Source organism: Myotis lucifugus, unplaced genomic scaffold, assembly GCF_000147115.1.
Source record: "Myotis lucifugus unplaced genomic scaffold, Myoluc2.0 scaffold_265, whole genome shotgun sequence".
Classification (NCBI taxonomy): Eukaryota; Metazoa; Chordata; class Mammalia; order Chiroptera; family Vespertilionidae; genus Myotis; species Myotis lucifugus.
In genome coordinates, this window is record NW_005871313.1 from 1,195,829 (window position 1) to 1,210,531 (window position 14,703).

Consider the following 14,703-nt stretch of genomic DNA (forward strand, 5'->3'; position numbering starts at 1 on the left):
ATGAAAACCGCACAAAGTGAAGTCGTTTTTGAATAATTGAAAGTTGAATAGGAATTTTTTTCAACCTAATTTTTTAAAAGGGAAAGGGCAAAGAAAACAGATAAAGAAGTCTATTATGTCTTTTCTTCTTCAAGATATTCATATTTGGTTAATGCAATTATCAATAATTCCATTGCACTAGGATCTTTGTTTCTAAGGTATTTTAAGTTCCAAATTCAGAAATGTCATTTCTCATTTGACAGTATTTCTGTGGACATATTCAAAAGAGATTTTGTGATATAGTTACTGAAGTAAACATATTGGGAAAATATTACTGCAATGTCCTAATTTGGATGGTAAACATTTATCGATGTCATCTGCTATTTGTGAATAGGGCAGTTGTCCATTTTTAAAAATAAATATGCCATTTTGCTTATAAAACACAGTGCTTCTTGTGTAACTAGTTTAGGATACATTCCTCATTGGTTGTTCAGCCTAGGTTTGAATCTAGTCTAAACATAATGAGCTTGAATCTCCAGGGATTCCCAAAAGAATGCAATTGTGATGCCCTTAAATAAGGGCTGCGTTAGAAAGCCTATGTGATGTGTCAACTGAAAAATAGGGATTAGAACTTGCGTTGTACTAGGTATGGTCTACAAATATTTGATCTGATTTTCTCCAGTAATCACAAGTAAAAATAATTGGAATAAGATAAATTGTTAAAGTAAAAGATATTTATCTCCCTATTTCTGAATAAATAAATTTGAAAATCAGTACATAATCCATCTCAGAAAATGTGTATGTATGTATATTTAACATATAATTTATATATATATATATATATATATATATATATATATATATATATAACCTTTTTAATTATTCAAAGATACTGTGTAATTTATATATATATATATATATATATATATATATATATATATATATAACCTTTTTAATTATTCAAAGATACTGTGTTTCAGAGAATCAGGCAGACCAATCTCAAAGATTGGTAATGAAAATGTGAGTTCTACAATAAGTCTAACATCATTTTAATAGGAAGTAACATAATGGGGTAAAGAGGAACAGGAGATATGATGTTGAAAAATTGAATTAAATCCCACCTATATCCATTTCCATCTATAAACACTCATTAAGTATTTAAGTAAGTCACTTAATTCTTGTGAATGTGTGGTTTTTCATCCATGAAATGAAAATAATGTTGCTTAATATATCTTCCTCACAAGATTAATAGAAGAATGAAATTATTTTATACAATGGCATACACAAGTTTGTTACCTTTCATTTTATTAATACGTGAATTTAATATAGTATTTATTAGGTACGTGTTAAGTGCCAGACATGCTACTAAGTGCTTTACATTAATACCAGCTAATACTCACAACACTCAAATATTATAATGTCTAAAATTACATGGCTAGTTAAGTGATAATACAGGATTCAGTCACCTTGCCAACCTGTGCTTTTAACTACTATGCTATCTTACCTCTCCATGTTTAGATTGAACTACAAGATGGGTTTATGTTCTAAGAACTTTTCCTAAATTCAAAAATCCCAGCTCTCATAAGCAAATTAAGATAGCTATAAGAACCTCAGCAAAAATATAAAAATATTGCTCAGTACAAACTAGTTATACAGCATGTCCCAAAAAAATGTATACGCACTTTAACAGCTGATAGCTCAATTTTGACAATGAAATGTGTTTTAAAAAACACCGCATTTATAATTATTCAACGTGTGTGTATACATTATTGGGATACCTTATATTTTTATATTATAAGATATAAATATATCTATAAATATGCATATTCATACATATCTTTTTATAACTTATCCCCCATCTGCAAGAGCATTTATGTCAGCTACTATATTGATCAAATATTGGGATATTCTTCCATCATACTAATTCCTACCACTTTGCTGTGTTTTCCTAACTCAATAAATTTTACAAGTTTATACCTCAAGCCAGCTCGTTTTCACCTGATTGTTGGTTCCTTTTTGACTGCTACCCTCTGCTTCTATTTATTTCTAATAACTATAGATAACATTTATGCAGCACTTCCTGCTAATTAATTTATCTGATTTATCTTTTTTAATCCTCACTGCAACTCTCTGATGAAACCATTCATTTAATCACCATTTTTTAGAATAGGAAATTAGAACATTATACATTTAAATGACTTGCCTAAGGTTACCCAACCTGTTTGGGTAATAAAGTTAGGATTCCATCGTCATCCAAGAGACTCTGCTCTGAACAATTTAAGGTTTAAACTGTGAACATAATACAGGTTTTATAAAAAATAATGTAGCAGCATTTTCAACACAGCAGGGAATTCCATTTTCGGTAGACGATAAGGAGACAGAGTCTTTTCCTTAATATCGTGTTCTATTTTGCTCTGCTTTCATATTTTGGTTTACACATACTTTCAAAAAATATCATTCTATGGCAGTGTGGACAGAAGCATCGGGCCCACAGTGTGTAATGAGCCCAGATTGGTGACTGAACAGAAAGAGCTAAAGGGAGGAAGATAGAAGCCTTACCCCCTGTTGGTTGCAGACATCCAAAGTAAATATAAATACTAAGGAAGGGTTAGCTTATTGACTTCTTTGACATTTTGTTAATGTCTAGTTAATGAGGGCAGCTCTGGGTGTTACATCTTTCCAAAAAGGAGAATTGTTCTTTCTCATTCAGTTCATACATAATGGAGCTCTTAAACTTGGGTTCTCCTTAAGAAGGCAAAATACTTTAGCAATGATGTTAGGACAGCATGCTTTCTGATGAACTTTCACGTAGGGAAGAATAGCATGAGAAATGCCCTCAACCCTACTTGACACTGAATAAACCACCTGCTGCTTCCTGGGCGTCCAGGTCCTGTGGTCACGTGGTCTAGGTCGCTGACTCTAGGCAGGCGGAGGGTTTTCTTTCTTAAGTATCTATCTACAAAAGTTCAACTAAATCCTGTCACAAAATGTTTCTCCTCCCTCTGTCAGATATGAAGTATTCAGGAGGACTGGTATTTTGTGGACATTTTTATATCCTTAATAACAGTTTCAGAAATTGAGAGCAGGTAGTACGGCAGGCATATAGGAATTGCTCCATATGCTAGTAGCTGTTTTCTCTTCTAAACGTTTGCAGGGGTTGCTATATTTGATTCATTTGTATCAGTTGACTGAAATGCCCTCCACATCTTTTATTCCTGACACTCGTGTTTCGGATTCGGTTTTGTGGCTTACTAATTTTCAGGAAGAAAAACTTGTGTTTTTCTGTCACATCGCCAACAGCACAGCTGTGACGGCAGATGAGCAGTTCTCCAAGGGCAGGTATGGAGGCTGCTATCTCAGAGCCTCCAGAGAGGACCTGAGAGGGGCTGCTCACCTCTTCACCCTCCAGGCGGATGCAGAGCTGCATCGGTGCCAACAGATAGAATTGCATAAGATTCGTTAGAGCACAGTATTAGTTTGGGAATATCCATTGGTTTTGTGATTTGTCCTTAGGTATTTTTCAGATGCATGTGTTCAGTCTTCCCAATCTTATAAAATGAAGGGAGCAAATATTTTTATCTTCTGTTTTCTTGTATCTGCTGATTTCCCCTTTTTCCTGTAGTGGCACTATAATAACTAAATAAATCCAAACTATTTTTATTTCTTTCGATATGTAAAGAGTCAAAATCTATCTTATACCAAACACACAATTGTCCTCAAATTTTTATCCAATTTCCAATTATTGCTATCATAAAATATGTATATATGATGAAAATATATATAACATTAAGTTATTATTTTTACTTAAATAATAATACCCACAGTGTTTATACTGTATAATTAATTATTCTTAATATTATCCTTATAGCTTAGAGAATTTTGACTGGAACATTTTCATGTATTTTTTTCTTTTACATTTTAGGTGTACAAGATTTTCCAGAGAGCATAAAGTGCTGTAAGTGTTTAACAATTATTGAAGCCAGTGTCAATCCCATTTCTAAGTGAGTATGAGTGATTTCATTTTATTTTTTGTATGTTTCCAATGGAATAATGTACCAAAAAAAGAAATTCACATAATAAATTAATTTTAAATGCTGCACTTAAGACTCTATTCAATAGAATGATGGGAAAGGACTAATCAAATCAGAATAATTCACCAAAAGATTATTAAAAGCACTGCTGGATAACAATGAAGGCCTAATTGGTGCAAGTGGGCATTACTTTGAAGCAAACTGTGTCATTATTTTTCTGTGGGTCTCTGGCAACATTCTATGGAAGAACACTGAAACTAAGGAAACAGTCAGTAGTATGGCCATGGTGGAAAATTAGCATCAAGGATCTGATGAAAGTTCAAACAAGTGCAAGAATTTTATGAAAATAGCTAATCATGTACTTCAAGCTGGAAAAGGAATTAACCATGATAAAAAAGATAGTATTTGTGTACCTGAGGTTATAGGAAGAGCAAAAAGACAATCCAATGAGGATAGCAGAATGGAAGAAATGCATGGTAAAGATGCTGTGATAAGACATAGGGTATTTGTGGTTGGTGACCACCTGTGTGACCACCTTGGCAAATTAGTTGTCACAGTGATAGAGTGTACTGTGGATCAAAAAGGCCTTGCAACCATGAGGTGAATGGATCGGAGGAGCCATGAACCTCAATGTCATAGTCAATTAGCAATGTAAGTGGTCTTAAAATCTAGAAAGGCTATAACTATTGTAGTAATATTTGGAAGAGGTTGAAACAAGTAGTGAAATTGGGATGCAAAGAATGAGTTTCAGAGTAAGAATGACATTTTAATTATACAAAAATTGAAAGTAGGATTTGAGAAAACTTCCTTAATCCTTGGTCCACATGATGTTGGAGAGACTGAGAGAAACTGAAGCCCACTGGAAAGTCATTTGATAAATGAAAGGAAGTTTATTCTAGGAAATTTGGGGGGAAATTTTTACCAACTGAGAGGAAGTAGTGAGCATGGTTTCTCTATGGATCATGAGAAATGGCTGTAGATAAAAATGGAATGGAATGTAAAAGAAGGAGACTGAAGTTAGGAGGGAGGTCTTTACACCGGCAATTTATTAGCGTTCCCTTTGTTTTCATCTTTCTCCGAATTTGATACTATCTTTTTTTTTCCTATTTAGCCAGTCTAGTAGATATGATATCTCATGGTAGTAGCTCACAGTAATTTAATTTACATTTTTAATGTCCAAGTAGCATCTCTCCATGTACTTATTATTTACAATCTATATTAGTTCTTTTTGTTAATATGGTACCAATTCTAGTATACCCAATCCACCTATGTACAGCATTCTCTTTATTTATTTTTAATTTTTTAAATTTTATTGTTGAGATTATTACAGATATCCCTCTCCCCCCCCCCCCACCATTGCCCCCATCCACCAGGTTCCCGCCCGCCCCAGGCCTTTGCCACCCTATCGTCTGTGTCCAAAGGTAATGCATATATGCATATAAGATCTTTGTTTCATCTCTTCCCACCCGCCCACCGCCTTCCCTCTGAGAATTGTAAGTCTGTTCCATTTCCATGCCTCTGATTCTATTTTATTCACAAGTTTATTCTGTTCATTAGATTTATTTGTTTATTTTGATTTTTAGATTCAATTGTTGATAGGTATGTATTTGTTGCCATTTTGTTGTTCATATTTTTTATCTTTTTCTTCTTCCTCCTCTTCTTAAAGAATACCCTTCAATATTTCATATAATACTGGTTTGGTGGTGATGAATCCCTTTAGCTTTTTCTGATCTGTGAAGCGCTTTATCTGACCTTCAATTCTAAATTATAGCTTTGCTGGGTGAAGTAATCTTGGTAGTAGGCCCTTGCTATTCATCGTTTATTTCTTGCCACTCTCTTCTGGCCTGCATGGTTTCTGTTGAAAAGTCATCTGACAGTTGTATGGGCACTCCCTTGTAGGTAAATAACTGCTTTTCTCTTACTGCTTTTAAGATTCTCTCTTTGTCTTTAGCCCTAGGCATTTTAATGATGATGTGTCTTGGTGTGGTCCTCTTTGGGTTCCTCTTATTTGGGACTCTCTGTGCTTCCTGGACTTGTAAGTCTATTTCTTTCAGCAGGTAGGGAGACTTTTCTGTCATTATTTCTTCAAACAGGTCCTCAATATCTTGCTCTGTCTCCTCTGGCATCCCCACAATGCAAATTTTGATATGCTTGAAGTTGTCCCAGAGGTTCCTTATAGCATTCTCACATTTTTGGATTTTTTTTTTCCTTTTTGCTCTTCTGGTTGGGTGTTTTTTGCTTCCTCATATTTCAAATCATTGATTTTATTCTCACAAACCTCCACTCCACTGCTGAATCCCTGTATATTATTCTTTATTTCAGTCAGTATACGATTAATTTCTAAATGGTCCTTTTCCTTTTTTCTTTTTTTTTTTTTTTAGAAGTTTCTAGAAGATTCTTGAGTAACCTTATAACCATGGTTTTGAACTCTATATCCAGTAGTCTTCTCTCTTCCATTTCTTTCATTTGAAACATTCCTCCCTGTCTCCGCATTTTGGCTACTTCTCTGTGTTTGTTTCTATGTATTGGGTAGAGCTGTTATGTCTCCTTGAGTTGGTAAAGTGGCCTTGTGTAGTAGGTGTCCTATAGGGCCTAGTGGCTCAGCCTCCCCAGTCACCTGAGCTGGGAGCTCTAGGTGCACCGCTTTGAGGGCTGTGAGCACAGTCTTGTAGTTGAGACTTGATTGCTGTTGGTGTCACTGGGAGGAATTGACCTTCAGGCCAAGTGGCTGTGAGGACCAGCTGCGACTACAGTGGGAGAGCTGCTGTGCAGTAGACACCCCTGTGGAGCAGGACTTGCTTCAGTGAGGTTTTGGTGCTCTCTGAGTCTGCCCTTTGAGTGTGTTGCTTATGGATGTGTAGAGTTGTAATCTGGTATGGTCCCACACTGACTACTGGGTACACTGGCTCTTAGGTGTCCAGGGAGGTGCAAAGAAAGCCACTGCCTAGGGCCACCCAGCAGGAGGTACAGAGACATCTGCAGATTCCTCCTCTTTGTGTCAGTTTGGAAGTGCCCAGACGAGGTTCATCTGTGAAGCAAGGCAGGCTGGTGCTGGTGCTGGGTCTTGGGCCTTTTATTGATAGGTTTTGGGCTCCCTAATCCAGCTGAAGCTTGTTTGAGAGATTTTGCCCTGAGCAAGGAAAGGCCATTAATATGTAAAAGCTGCTGCTGCACACAGCTTGGGTGAGGTTATAAATTGGATGAGCTGGCGTCTCAGGGAATCACCAGGGTGGAGCAAAAGGAAATGGCTGCCAGTCAGCCCTGTGACTGGAGAGGTCCCAGCATAGGAACAATGATCCTTGAGAGCACCTCTGTCTGGGAGGAAGCTGCCCCCAAGTTCCTGCCCCGATTCCAGACAGTCCAGTTCCTCCTCGTATGTGTCTGGGTCCCCCAGAGCCTGGCCCAGCACTGGAGCTCAGAGGGAGCGGAAGCATGTAAGTTCAGCTTGTGGTGCCGGCCTTTTAAGAGAAGCAGCTGGGTCTCCAGCAGCCTCTGTGTCACTAAGCCCCAATCCACACTGGTTTTTACAGCCCATAGTTCTTACTGCCCATAGGGACTTCTTTTCCCAGCTCTGGGACCCTGGGCAGGAGGTCTGGTGTGGGGTTGGGACCACTTGCTCCTCTAGGCAGCCTCCATAGAGGCAATCTCCCTTCTGATTAAAAAAGCAGCCCACGTGGGTGCCAGACCAGCCTGTTTTGCGCCTCTGCACCTCCTACCAGCCTGTGTGCTTTCTTCTTTCCCTCTCTAATTGTAGGACTTCTATTCAGCCAGCTTTCCATCAATTCTGGATGATGATTGTTCTGTATTTTAGTTGTAATTTTGATGTGGTTGTGGGAGGCGGTGAGTACAGGCATTTAACTATGCCACCATCTTAGACAATCTGTATTAGTTCTTAAATAAAAGTTCAGGATTTTGTTCATTTATATTGACTTGTTTTTTATTATTGGTTTACTAGAAATTGTTATATATTCTGGCTAAAAGTTCATCATATATTTGTTTGTAAATCATTGCTCCTATTCTGTGACATGTCTTTTCATTTTCTATTGATTTTCAAAGAGAAGTTTTTAATTTTGAAGAAGTCCTATTTAAATAAATTTTAATGACTTATACTTCACGCTCCTATCTAGTGATCTTAGCTAAATTCATAGTTATAAAGATTTTCTCCTATGTTTTTCTCTGGAACTTTTATAGTTTAGGTTTTACACTGAGGTCTATGATCCATTTAAAGCTGAATTTTATATATGGATAAAGTGTGTGGGTCATTTTTTTGGGTTTTTTTGCAGGTTGGTTGGTTGGTTTGCATATGGTCTCCAATTGTTCCAGTACTCTTTGTTAAGAAGATTATCCTTTCTTCATAAAATCACCTGATCCTTTTTTATAAATCAGTTGATCATATGTGTTTGGTTCCATTTCTGAGTTATCTGTTTTGTAAAGTGCTCTATATGCCATCTTCTTACATCCGTTCTATACACTTAATTACTATAGCTTTGTAGGAATTCATACAGTCGGGGAATGGGAGTCCTTCAACTTTGTTCCTCTTTATCAAAATATTTGGGATGGTCTGTGCTCTTTGGTTTTTCATATAAATTTCATAATCAGTTTGCCAATATTTACAAAAATAAAAAAATCCTTCTGGAATTTTGATAAGGATTGCACTGCATCTGTGGTTCAATTCGGACAGAGTTGTTTCAGAAATATTGAGTATATCTATCCCTAAGCATAGCTTATCTGAATACTTATTTCGACCTTTAAAAAATTATTTTATTGATATTTTATAGATTTCAGCATATAAATCTTGTACATGTTTTGTTCATTTTATTTCCAGTATTATATGCTTTTTGTTCAATTGCAAATGATTTTTCCATTATTTAATTGTTTATTGCTGCTGTATAGAAATACAATTGATTTTTAAATATGGACCTTATGTCCTGCAACCTCACTAAATTCACTAAATAGTTCTAGTAGATATTTCATAGATTTGGGGTGATTTCCTAGGTAAACTGTCATGTCACCTGTGCATAAAGACAATTTTATTTTATCCTTTTAAATCTTCATGCCTTTTTACTCATTTGTTTTTCTTGCTTTATTGTTCTGTCTAGGACCTCCTGTACAGTGTTGAATAGAAGAGGTGAAAAGAGATATCATTATCTTGTTTCCAGACTTAGGGAGGGAGCATTAGACTGTCCCCATTATGTGTGATGGTTACTTGTTTTTTCATACATGCCCTTTATCAGGTTTTGGAAATTTTTTAATAACCAGACCCTCACTTCCTTTTTAGTTTTTTGTTTTTTTTTTTCAGCAGGGTCCTCTAAATTTAGATTTCTACTTTACATTCTTTTCAAGGAAACCTAGGATTTCTCTGTGATGTTTTTCAGCAGTTGTTTAGTCTCTGACCACTGCCTGGTTCCAAAGCCACTTCACATGTTTAGGTAAATATTTATTACAGCAGAATCTCAATTCCAGACACCAAAGTATGTGTTAGTTTTCTAATCATGTATAAGAAGTTACCAGCAGCTTAGTGGTTCAAAACAACATATATTCATTATCTCTCAATTTCTGTGAGTCAGGAAGCTGGCCTTGGGTTAGCTGGGTTCCCTGCTTCAGACTTTCATCAGGCTGCAATCAAGGCACTAGTCAAGCTGTGTTCTCTTCCGGAGGCTCATCTGGGGAAGAATGTACTTTCAAGCGCACTCAGGTTATTGGCAGAATTCCTATGCTTGTTGTTATAAAGTGAGAGCCCCAGCCTTTTGCTGGCTGTCACCTGGAGGCCACTTTGGGATCCTAGAAGCTGGTTCAGTTCACAACATAGCAGCTTGTTTCTTCAAGGCCAGCAGCTGAATACAGTGAGTCTCCTAGTAAGATGGAGCATCTATTGTTAAGTTATGGGAGTGACATATCATATTCACCACATTCATTGAGCAAGTACCAAGACCTACCACAGTTAAAGGACATGACCATCAAGAAGTGAAGGTCATAGGGCTACCTTAGAATCTGTCCACCGTGTCTATCTGGTTTGCTGAGACTTTTTATTGTCAATGGATATTGAATTATTACAACACTTTTTTTTTAAGCATCTACTGACACAATGATATGGTTTTTCTTTTTCAATTTCATGATATATTGAATTACATCAATTTTTTTTAATATCAGTTTAACTTTCCTTTCCAGATATACATGCTACTTGGTCATGAATTATTACTCTTTTTATAAATTAATGACTTTGATTTGCTAATGTTTTGTAAAGGATTTCCTCATCTATATTAATGAAGCATATTAGTCTGAACTTTCTTTTCTTGAAATGTCTTTGATTTTGGTATCAGGGTACAACTGGCTTCATAAAAATAGTTGGGATATGTTCCTTTCTACCATTTACAAAAGTTTTTATAGAATTGGAAATATTCTTTTCTTAAATATTGGTAGAAATTACCAATACAGCCATTGGGTCTGAATGTTTATGGGAGAGTTTTTAATTACCATAGTAGTTATAGGGCTATTCCAATTACTTATTTGTTTTTCTTGAATGATCACTGTTAGTTTGTGCTCTTCAGGAATTTATACATCTCATTTAAGTTTCCAAATTTATTGACATCTCATTTTATTAGCCCTTTAATATCTTTGGGTCTTCTAGTGTGCTCTTTCTTTCATTCCTGGTATCAGCAATCTGTGTCTTCTTTCTTTTTTATTTTCATTTATTAGTCTGACTGGAGAGTTGTCTATTTTATTGCTCTTTTCAAAAAACCAGATTTGGGTTTCATTGCTTCTTTTAATCTGCTGTTTTTCTCTTCATTTTATTTGACCCAAGTAATCTACAAAGAAGTAAGTCATGAAAACTCTAGAATATAGTTTTGAATGTTTTCATCACAGTTTTAGTTTTAGATATGAACTTTACAATATAGTCTGAATGCCTTAACCAAGTCATTGGTGAAAATTACCACAAGAAAATTGAAAACCACTACTCACTGAAAAAAGGATGAACCAACATTTCTTGAGAGCATGTTATGTCTCAGGCATTTATTTACATTATTTCATTTTCGTCTTCACTTATCTATATAACTTTTTACAAATGAAAACACACGAAGATAGTAGTTGAAAATCTAAGTTCCTTTCACTATATCTCCCAATTCCGAAGAAGCATTTTGGGTTTGGTTTTAATTAAAAGATACATTTTGAAATTTTTGAAATATTGTTAAAGCTCAATGATAAGGAAATTGCAAATAAATAATGGCACATGGACTGGATGGGTACAAATAGCATGTAGAAAGTAACCATATGGCTCTGTTTACTCAAATCATCCTAGTTTACACCTCTTAACGTGGCATGATTAATAATAGGTCCCTTTTAGCTTTCAAACATGTCCTAGTTTGAATGATAGATTATACAACAAAATTAAAAGATAATTACAAAGTAAAGGGAGACTTCGTGATACAAGTTTGCAGTGATGTTAAAATAATTAATTGTAAATTAGATTAGAAATACATGAAATGGTAATGATGTTGTGTTAAGGTGGAATTATGAGCGGTATTGTTTCTCTTTATCATCCAAATCTTCTGTAATATTTTTATATTAATTTTATAAATTTAAGCTGCATAAATTTAAAGATTTAGATTTAAAATGTATTTCCAGTAGGGTAAGAGATTTTACATTGGCTTTCCTTTCTTTCTTTCTTTTTTTTTGGGGGGGGGGCACCATTTTGGCTGTTTGTTTATTCAAGTTTACAGAGAAGGTTAAACATCTGTGGAAAAACACCAAAGACTTATTTCTCTCAAGTTCATGTCTTTTTAAGTGGTAAATACATGGTATTTAACTTTGTACACCTGATAAAAGGGAAAATGCATAGTAGAAAGGAGATTCAGGAATGAAACAGAAGCATCAGGCAGTAAATCAATCACATAATAGCTTCTTAATCACAGCATGTAAAACCTGTAATTAAATTTGGTCTAACTGTTCTAGTGGAGCTCAAATGCTTATAATGTGTTTTTATTTAACATCTAAAGTAGTGAATGGAATTAGAAAAGAAAATGTTGAAAAATGAATATCCACAGCCTATCTTAATTTGCCTATTCCAACAATAAAATTGGCATTAATAAAAATATTTAAATTAGTGTTATAGTTAATATTGAAAGATCAGAATTAAAACAATACTACGCCACATAAAAGTAATATAATTACTCCCATTTACTGTGTTCTTGTCTGTGGGACATTTAATCATTTAATCATTGGAACAACTCTGGAAGTGGATGTTAGCATCATCATTTTAAAAACAAGAAAACTGAGTCTTACAGTTGCAAAGGTCACAGAGATAATAATTGAAAAAGCTATGATTCAAACCCAGGTCTTTTGACATTGATGCCCATGTGCTCAACCTCTAACTCTAAACCATATGGTGTCTGGTTCTATTATCCTTTGTTAAAGTTTGAGCATGTCACTTTTAAGTTCAGAAAGTAATAAAATGAAAGTGTTTTCTTAGCAAAGAGAGAATTATTTACTAATATATATAAAACATCTATTCTTTGAATTTTTTAATAAATCAAATGTGCCAGTTGTCTTAAGATAGTAAAATCATTTCATTATTGAGAGTCCCTTCACTTAAGCATAAAATGTTAGATTTCATTGAATAGCTTGAATAGGAGGATAAAGACAACCCATCTTCATCAAATTTATTTGTCTTCTTTCTTGCTGCTCCTTGAATGTTCCTCTGAAATGGTGATACTGACAAATGGCGCAGCTGTTTCTATACGAAACTACAAATTTGTACCATAAAATTAGAAATAAATAAAATTGACTATCTTCTTTATATGTTTTTCAAATATGTTTCAAAGTATAAAACTAGATCATTAGGGATGCATATATCCTTTCTGATTGGTGTTTCTGGTTTCTTGGGATATATTCCTAGCAGTGGGATCATTGGGTCAAATGGGAGTTCCATTTTTAACTTTTTGAGGAAACTCCATACTGTCTTCCATAGTGGCTGCACCAGTCTGCATTCCCACCAGCAGTGCACGAGTGTTCCTTTTTCTCCACATCCTCTCCAGCACTTGTCATTTGTTGATTTGTTGATGATAGCCATTCTGACAGGTGTGAGATGGTACCTCATTGTTGTTTTGATTTGCATCTCTCGGATGATTAGTGACTTGGAGCATGATTTCATATGTCTCTTGGCTTTCTGGATGTCCTCTTTTGAAAAGTGTCTATTTAGGTCCTTTGCCCATTTTTTGATTGGATTGTTTATCTTCCTTTTGTTAAATTGTATGAGTTCTTTATAAATGTTGGAGATTAAACCCTTATCGGTGATAACATTGGCAAATATGTTCTCCCATGCAGTGGGCTTTCTTGTTGTTTTGTTGATGGTTTCTTTTGCTGTGCAGAAGCTTTTTATTTTGATGTAGTCCCATTTGTTTATTTTCTCTTTAGTTTCCAATGCCCTAGGGGATGTATCGGTGAAGAAATTGCTTCGTCATATGTCTGAGATTTTGTTGCCTTTGGATTCCTCTAGTATTTTTATGGTTTCTCGTCTTACATTTAAGTCCTTTATCCATTTTGAGTTTATTTTTGTGTATGGTGTAATTTGTGGTCTAGTTTCATTTTTTTGCATGTATCTGTCCAATTTTCCCAGCACCATTTATTGAAGAGCCTGTCTTGACTCCATTGTATGTTCTTGCCTCCTTTGTCAAATATTAATTGAGCATATTGGTTCGGGTCGATTTCTGGATTCTCTATTCTATTCCATTGATCTATATGTCTGTTCTTGTGCCAGTACCAGGCAGTTTTGAGAACAGTGACAATTTACCATAGCTAAGATTTGGAAACAACCTAAGTGCCCATCAACGGATGAATGGATTAGAAAACTGTGGTACATACACACAATGGAATGCTATGCTGCTGTAAAAAAGAAGGAACTCTTACCATTTGCAACAGCATGGATGGAACTGGAGAGCATTATGCTAAGTGAAATAAGCCAGTCAGTGAAAGAAAAATACCACATGATCTCTCTCATTTATGGATAATAAAGACCATTATAAACTGATGAACAAAAATAGATACAGAGGCAGAGTAGCATTAAACAGACTGTCAAACTACAGTAGGAAGGCTGGGGAGGGTTGGAGGAGTAAGAGATCAACCAAAGGACTTGTATGCATGCATATAAGCATAACCAATGGACACAAGACACTGGGTGGGTAGGGGAGGCTGGGGGAAGGTCAAGGGGGGAAAAAGGAGACAAATGTACTACTCATAATATTTTAAGCAATAAAAAAAATGTAGATGAAAAAAAAAACTAGATCATTGAGGTGATTATAAAATTCCTTGCCTTTAAGAAATTTATAATTTATCCCAGGAGTAGAAAATTTTCAACACTTGTACAAAAAGTAATTGGTTTAAGCATGTTGCTAAATCTATGAGTAGATTTCTATGAGGAGAGTAAGGAAGGAGACATTAATTTTGAATCTAAGTTCAGAGTAACCATTCAATACATTCTTGTTGAAGTGAATTGAAATAAAAATATATGTAGTATTAAATTAAAAATACTATATAAGTATACCCTTGAACTCTATATTTTTTAAAAAGAATGGTTCAATATAAAATGTCAATTCATCTTTGTTTATAACCAGGCTAAAAAATTACCTTACTTTGCATTATGGTTTCTCATATAATTTATTTTTTGGCGATCCAATGTTGCAATTGGAATTTGCACAAT

The 14,703-nt window shown here is 35.0% G+C and overlaps 1 protein-coding gene across 1 annotated transcript in view; it reads left to right on the forward strand.

The window, feature by feature from the left end:
* LRRC7 (leucine rich repeat containing 7) overlaps positions 1-14,703 on the forward strand; it is a 307,069-nt gene that overhangs the window by 42,106 nt on the left and 250,260 nt on the right. Inside the window, exon 3 of the mRNA XM_023762876.1 lies at positions 3,902-3,980. Within this exon, the coding sequence (XP_023618644.1) occupies positions 3,902-3,980 (79 nt within the window). The remainder of the gene's footprint in view (positions 1-3,901; positions 3,981-14,703) is intronic.